Source organism: Cajanus cajan, chromosome 1 (assembly GCF_000230855.2).
Source record: "Cajanus cajan strain Asha chromosome 1, NIPB_CcT2T_4, whole genome shotgun sequence".
Taxonomy (NCBI): Eukaryota; Viridiplantae; Streptophyta; class Magnoliopsida; order Fabales; family Fabaceae; genus Cajanus; species Cajanus cajan.
The window spans coordinates 78505188-78513739 of record NC_138517.1 but is presented as its reverse complement, the minus strand read 5'-3'; the positions used below and the strand labels follow the sequence as shown (position 1 = coordinate 78513739).

The 8552-nt window shown below is 30.1% G+C and overlaps 1 protein-coding gene across 1 annotated transcript; it reads right to left on the bottom strand.

Annotated features, from left to right (window-relative positions):
• On the bottom strand, positions 1-7725 carry LOC109804232 (gibberellin 2-beta-dioxygenase 2). The gene is made up of 3 exons (XM_020366025.3): positions 7169-7725; positions 1693-2068; positions 1-756 (listed from the first exon to the last, which is right to left on the bottom strand). The coding sequence occupies exons 1-3, from the start codon at positions 7528-7530 to the stop codon at positions 517-519; spliced, it is 978 nt and encodes a 325-aa protein (XP_020221614.1). The 5' UTR covers positions 7531-7725; the 3' UTR covers positions 1-516.
• Positions 7726-8552: the final 827 nt, after the last annotated feature.

Sequence of the window (8552 nt, the reverse complement as noted above, 5' to 3'; positions counted from 1 at the left end):
CTTGTATAAAATTCTAATTTTGTAAAAGATGTTAGGAATTCTACATTTTCTCGTGTAAAATATCAATGCCTATCGATTGAGTCTCCACGTATGGCAGTCAGTGAGCACATTTTTACTTGAGAACATTTTGACCCGATAATCTTGATCTTCGATAACATCATTCCATGAAATAAAAGCATTCTCACACATGGTATCAATCTTTTGAGAACATTTTGATAATAACTTAGAAGTTAGAACCAAACTCCATCCCCTTATAATCACAACAACAAACAACAACCCCGGACACAAAGAAACTCAAACACAATTACCCATCAACAAAAACTTTTTTTTTTCTTGTTTATTTTCCTTATAAAGTTAATTTGCCGAGTTTGACGCAACCCAAAACTTGTTTGCACATTTTGGCAAAGCATATACCAGTACCACCTCACAAGTCACAAGGGCAACAAAACCTTTAGAGTATGGTAGTATTAATTACTAGCAAGTGCACTTTTGAGCACTGTTGAAGAACCTAGCACTCTACTTCCTGAAAAGGTCGATGCGGCGTTCCCCGAGCCTCATAGAGTACGTAACTTTCTTGTATTCAGCCCAAGTAAAGGTTTTGAAGAGTGAGGGCCTCTGAGGCGTAACCATAACTGAGGGTGCAACAATGCATGCATCGAGTGGTGGAGCCCCGAAATATGCCACCGACATTCTACACTTGTATGAGTTGGTCACGGCCCTATGTCTCACGCTCACAAATCTTCCATTTGTCATCACCTTAGACATCACACACAAACACAACAATCAAAATCAATCACTTCCCTTTTTTGTATCATCCACTTGCACACAAATAACAAACCTAACTGATTGTCACCAACCCTTAATTGTTCAACCCCAAATCCCCGGAATCGGTTTTCATTCCATCCCATTCTTAAGCAGTTCTTCGTTGCACATAACATGTCGGTTGTCCTGTGCAACATGACATATATCTATGTTTTTTAAATAAAAAAAAATGAAAATTTGTGTCCAGAGAAAGTGAGATATCCAAGTCCATTACAACTCAGCATGTACTATATATATATTTTGTATGTTTGTGTATGCATACATTTATTTAGACACTAAAATTTATAACCACTCTAGTGACACTTTTTTTTTTTTATCCCTCTGATTTTGTTATATCACATCACCGCTTATATCTATTATTTATTTCTCTCTCTGTTTTTTCTATCTTCTTCAAGGTGTTTACATCTTATGGGTGTCTAAAAATGTTTTTTAAATGCAAAACTTATGTAAGCAATAACTTATCATGACCCTAACCCTAGTACATCGTTTATTCTACACGGTAGAACCAACTTAAGAGTAATGCCACCAAAACTCAAATTTTAGATTCGTTAACAAAAAACAATATTTGTTATATTAGTTTTTTTTTAATAAAGGAAATTAAGACATCACGTGTATTCATAAAAGACTTAACATGTAATTTTTTTCATTTTAGGTCTCACTTATCGTTTGGTCGTACGTACTATTAGGTAGTTTTGAGTGGATCTATATTAATAAATCTTAATGACAGTGTATCCAAAATTGCAGTGACATTATAGTGATTCCCATGTCAATTGAGTTATCTGTGTGAGGTGAGGTGAGGCCCCCCAGTGGTGGTGAGGAAAATGAAACCAGGTTGTGGGGCAATGAAGAGTGGGATAAGAACATATATACCTGTAAAAGATCACCCACATTAACACAGAAAGCTTGAGGGTCAGGAGCAACTGGGTTCCACACGCCATCTTGGAGAGAGATTTGGAGGCCAGGAACATCGTTGGATCTGAGGATGGTAAGGATCTGAGGGTCAGAATGGTCCCCAAAGCCAACCTTGGTGTGGCTGTGGGAAGGGGACTTGTCCTTGTCCTTGTCCTTGCAGTCTTTGTTAAGTATAGGAGGGTAGTGATTGAACCTAAGGACTGAGTCACTATCAACATCCCTGATCAACCTGCTGAAAGCCCTTGCGTCAGGGACCCCCAGACCCTCTGCCATTAGCTCCAAAATCTCACATGCCAACTCCCTCACACCTTCTGTGTATGCACTCACAGTAGAGCTGTCATGTACAATTGCACAGTCACACACATCAGAACCAAACACACTTAGCTATGTGTTTTTGCTATATGTGTATATGTGTGTATAAATGCTTCCAGAAGTATGGGTTTGTATGTCCTGGTTTATGGCCAAATATTGGCAATTAATGAACCTATCTACCAACTAAAGTTACACACCGAATAAAATATTAAGACAACTTGGCAATAATTTTATTTATTTTGAATACTCATTGTCATATTTAGACCGAATAAGCTTCCTTTAACATATACATTTCACTTCATTTTTTCAATAGAAAGGAAATGTTGATGGTGTACTCCTTTTTTGAGATGTGTGATGAAAAGAAAACATAAACGGAGAGAAAAAAGAAAGAAAAAATAATAATAGATGTGATACATTATGTGATGAAAAGTAAAGAAAATATAAGAAAAAAAATGAGATAAAAGTGAAATGAAAGAGAGAGTGGATAATAATTATAATATATAAATCCTTAAAAAAGTGCATAAACATTCTTTACCGCAGACACTTAGAGAAAAAAAAAAGATTAATAAAAAGTGTAAATATAACACGTAACGTAACAAAGACATAAGAAAGAGAGAAGAAAAATGTAAATATAATATATAAGATAAACAAATAAAAAAAAAAAAAAAGAATGAGTATCAAAAGAGTATTTAAACTAAGGTCATAATCCAAATTAGGTTCTTGTTTTACTTTCTATATAGGCTCATTATTTCCCTATTAGATTTAAGAATCCTTATATTTTACTTCAATGTATCAATTCTTTTTTTTTTCTCCTTCTTATATGTAAGATCACAGTTTGTAGCATATAAAGATAGCTCTACTTTATCCAATGAGAGAACTTATAGTAAGAACATAATTTTAATTTAAAATCCCCTTAAGAACTTGCATGGAAAATATTCTAGTAAAATATCAAGATATAATTACTATGTTTTCCTTCGGTCACATTATATTACTATTATTTCAATTACAATATATATATATCAATTATTTTTCAAGTCTTCGTGTCAATTAGTGATATATCAAATCTTAAATTAAAGACAATCATCTTATATGTAAAACTCACTAATAAGTTGCTTATGCACTAAGATAATAATAATAATAATTATTATTATTTTGTATATTCCGTTTTATATTGGCATGATAACAGCTACTTGACGAATCGAGAGGTAGGTGACAGTAATGGTAGAAGGGGGGCTTTTGATCTGCATCATGGTAGAGCCACCAGTATGGGTCTGGTTGACCAGACACTTCACTGACATCATATGCTTTATATTTTATTTCTGAGTTTGGCAAGAAAAATTAATTAATAACGAACTTGTTCATAAGAATTCACCTTTCAGTTTTGATTTGATTGGCCGTTAGATTTATTTGAGATACATATGTGTCAATCTGAAACCCAATCAACAGAAACTTTTTCTGACCTTCCTATTTGATTCTCCCTTTTCCCCAAATTAATCACAGCCATGAGTGAATAAATCAACTCATCACTGTACATGTTGACATGACTTTGAAAGAGTATCTCTGACATGAAATCCCACCTCCTAGGAGTACCTATTGCTTTTCCATGTGCAACATGAATGACTTCAAATCTCACGTGCATCCCCTATTTTTATCTTTTTAACACAACTTTTATCCTTGTATTTCTTTTTTATAATTTAAAAAATTAAATAAAAATATACACATATATATAAATAATTATAAAATAGATTGTGTGAAAATAATATAAACTTTTTTCAATAATGTTAAATATTTTATATCATCTAAAAATAAGATCATAATAACATAAATAAAAGATATTATTATAAATCTATAAATGACTAATCTGAATAAAAAATAGAGAATATTGTTAATATATGTGCAAAATAAACATATATAGTTATGAATTAATTAAGATTTAGAAGTAACAATAAGGATATCGTTTGTCATAAGGGTAAAATATCATTGAAACAAATCAAAATTCTTAAAGTAACATGTAACACGAAACAGGTGGAGTATTAAATTGTTGCATTACTACATTGAAGTCTACGTAATTATTTAATATTATATCCTTCTAGATATAAGTCTAGAAAGAATATAAATATAATATTCAATTAAATAATAAGTATGCTGCATAAATCCTCGCATTAACTCCGTCTCTATCATTTTCCATAATTTTCACTTTTGAGTTTATTAAAAAAATTGTTGATCAAGGGTAGAAAACCCGCTCATTAATTCATTATTCATCCATTCAAAATGGAACAGGCAAGTTGACTAATAAGCAAATAACAAACCAAGAAAGGAAAATATAAAAATGAAAATTTTGGTTTACATTTCTTTCAGGAAAACAATAATTTTAAATGTTTAAAGTAACTCTTTATCAATTCATTTCTGTTTTTTTTTTAATTAAAGTGTTTTTGTTTAATTCAGGGGATATTGATTAACTTAATTGTATCTTAATTTAATTTTTTGGGTGTTCTTTAAAATGTTTAAGAACATTGCTCACACTTAATTGCATGATACTATCATTTTTAAAAATAATATATATATATATATATATATATATATATATATATATATGTGTGTGTTTTTTACTTTCTTAATATATATGGACTTCGTAGATTAACCACTAGTTGTATGTGGTGATCTTTAACTATATAATAATTTTTTGTTATCTACCATTATGGTTGTTTGAATTGAAAGGAGTGGGAAAAAGATCAATATAGAGATAAAAAAAATATAGTAAATTTTCACACTTTGTGTGAGAAGATAAATAAGAGGAAAAGTTATTTTCATAGAACCCATTTCACCTCTAAACAGCATGAATTGGAATAAGGAAAAGACATTTGCAGGTGAAAATTTAGGAAAGGAGAAAGCCTATGTTTCAAAGAACGCTCTGAGCTCAAAACCTGAGTGGAGGCATAAAATTTGATATGCCAGTCCACTCAACCAATTCCTTGAAGTTTATAAGGAAACTGGTATTTTGCGTTTTAATTTCTAAAAAATAAATAATTTTTAACATGGAAATTAAAAATTTTAAAAATAATTTATTTAAGAGAAAATAATAGAGTGGAAAACTAAATTTTTTAATTAGTATAATTTTTTATATAATTTATCTATATCATTTTCCTCATTCAAACCAAGTAGAGGAAAAAAAAAATATTTCCCCCCTTATTTCTATGGATTCAAAGAACACACTATATTCCGTTTCTACGTTTTATCCTTCTTATTATTTTTTTTTTCTCATTTCTTTTCTTTCTATTGTACCCTTAACCCAAAGAATAACTTTGTATTTTACCTTAAACTTCTCAACTTATATTTTAACACAATCTCGTATATCTTTGTTCTTAACATATATTTCTTTCAATTCTAGTTTATGCAATAATACAAAATTAGTTTGTATTAAATTAATTTTGGTTTAAAAAAGATTCCGAAACAAAATAATTTACATTAGGATACTTTTGCCTTAGTTGAAAGCAAGTTTAATGTAAAAGTTAATGTAATTTTTCTAACTCAATAACAAAATGTTGTTAAAATGGGGTGCCCAAAATAATATAACCAAACATTTATATTATTTTACTAAAATCACATCGAACTGAAAGTAAAATAAATTGTAATCCTTTGAAACGAAATACACAGTTACTATTTTGCAGGTAGAGTTGAAAATAGAATGAGGGACAAGCTCAAATTGTATGATAATGCAGATTGAAGGACCACTAGCAACGTGCTGGCATCACTCACAGAGGGAATAACGTTGGTCAGATACAACTCATAGGAAGGTACGTAGTTTCAAGCCAGCAAAATAACAAAGTATTACACTCCATTTCATGTGAAAGGAATACACATACAAAAATAAACACTTTTATTTATAAACAATATATTGAACAATATATTAAAAAAATTAAATAGTAAGTAAATAAATAAATATTTATAAAAATCCTTCAAGTCTTAGTCTGAGATATTCACTACTGAAGCTAGCAAGAACATACTATTAGCTAGCCTGGTCCATATATCAACAGCAAATATCCTACTAAATGAATAATAATTTATCGGGTGCTTCAGTTCCCGTGTAAACTTTTTTTTTTTCCTTTTGTGATGTTAATATATATTCTTGTCTGAATTATATGTTATAATTAAGGTTATATTCATATTACAGATTACAGAATACGATTTTTTTCTTACTTCATATAGCATCTTGCATGTTTTGACAATGATAATGATAATTACACTTTCGCATAAATCTCCCTTGGCAAATAATTTCAATCAAAAAATGGGGGACGGAAAAATTTGGTGCGTGTAATGTAAAGTAACCTGAGAAAAAATTATAGCCCCACTTGTTATTTTATTTAGATGATTGTGTAAAGAGAGACGCGTGTATCCATTATTTTTCGTATCTTACTTATTCATGACTCACAACCTTGTCACCCCCCAACTGTTACTTTTCTTATACTGCAGTTCTTGTCCATCGTTTGGCCACATCATCACAAAAAAAGTGCAATAAAAAATGAAATGAAATTAAAACTCCAACGCCACATTTATTATTTTCTTTTAAGTAGAGACTACCTATATTTTTCATTTGAGAAAAAATCCTGCTCGAATTGGTATAAGGCATTCAATTTATTTCAAGACTAGTACGTACTACCTATATGTATAAAATAAAATATACCCAATTAACATCTTTAATTTTTTATTTTTATTTTTATATTATATTACTTATCATATTTATAAGTGTTTTTGAATTTAGGTTAATGACATCAGTGTGCTGAATATTTTTATTAATATCACAATTCTTTTAAGATTAAGAATTCATCTTGAATTGAACTAGAAGACAAAATTAAAGGAGAAGTATGATGATGTAGCAAACTAAACATGCAAATAAGAAAAAAAATGAACAACTAGAATCAACTGTAGTGAAATTAAAATCCAGATAGATTACAAAAAGTTCTAGATTGTATTCCCATTGATATATATTATTGTATACAAAAAAGCAAAATGCAAATAAATGTGAAAGTGTTGGATAATGACATTAAGCGTGTAGAATGAGTTATTGCAACCTTTTGGTATTCTTACCGATAGAATTAGAAATACGTAGAAAGAGTAGACGTACCTGAAGTTTGATGGCACATTGGAGATGTTTTTGAAGTGAGCAATGGAGTGAGGAGTGGCAGCGAGTAGAAGGTACTCGACCTCGCCCATGTCTCCATTGAAGCCTATGTTCTTGCAGCCATAAGGAGGAAGCTGTTTCTTTTGGGCCATTGGTTTGGCAAAGAAATCGAAGCCTGCTTCTTCCATTTTGGCTATGGTGTCACGAGGGACACCATGGTTAACCACGTTGAAGAAACCATAGTCCTCACAAGCCTTCACGATGAGTTTTGTCACCATGGATCTTTCCGCAGATAGGTCCACCACGGGAAGTTCAATGGGTAAAATCTTTTCGCTCCTTATGGATTTTGGGGAAGCAGCCACCATATTTGATCCTATAATTGAATGAATCGATCAATGAATGGGAACTCAAGGAGGTGAAAGAAGAAAATTAAGGTGGTTATTGAGTTGGTAAACTATGGGGGTTATTATATGAGAGAAGAAAAATAGAGAACTAGGGAGATAGAGAGTATGAGAAAAGAAGATGAAGGAAGGAAGGTATGGAATATAACACCTATATGGGGGTATTTATGAGGAGGGAGGAAATTTATCATGTAAAAGATGAGAGTATGATTTTAATGTGTAATTTAAATGAATGGTTAATATTCAAATTCATTAATATTTAAACTCTTTCCACCTTATGTATTTATCAATAATAGTGAAATCAATTTTCATGCATTTTGGTGTTATAACTTATAACATAATAAGTTCACTAAAAGAAAGAAACTATTTCCTTAAATATTGTGTATTTGAAAGAAATGATTAATATATTTTCTTTTTATTATCTAAAAAATATTTTTTAAAATATAATTACTTTGAAAAATTTAATCATATTCAAATTAAGTGTTAATATATGTGTCATTGTATTAGTCTTCTAAAAGTTTTTTTTAACTAAATAAGTCTTCTAAACATATCATTAATAATTACAACAGCTTATTATTTTAGTCTAATTAGTGAATATAATTTTTTTTTAAAATATCTAAATATTAACTTAATGATAGATTTTATTTTGATAGTCCAAAATCATGGCATACACGATTTCTTTTGAAGTGACCAGACTCTACTAATTTTATCCGTAATTAACATTTGTTAAAGAATCTGATGGATCATATATTTAACATAATATTCTCCTTTTCATCAATATTTAAATTCATCACTTTATCAATGAAGACACGTTGGCATACTATATATAATAAAAGATTTATTTTATTTTTAAATAAAATAAAAAATATATTTGTTATTTATTGTCATTATGTGAGTAATTTTGTTATTTTGTATGCAGTGCGTCACATGAATGAATGGCTATGGAGTGGTGAGTATAAGCATGAATGGCTTTGGTGAGTGGTGAG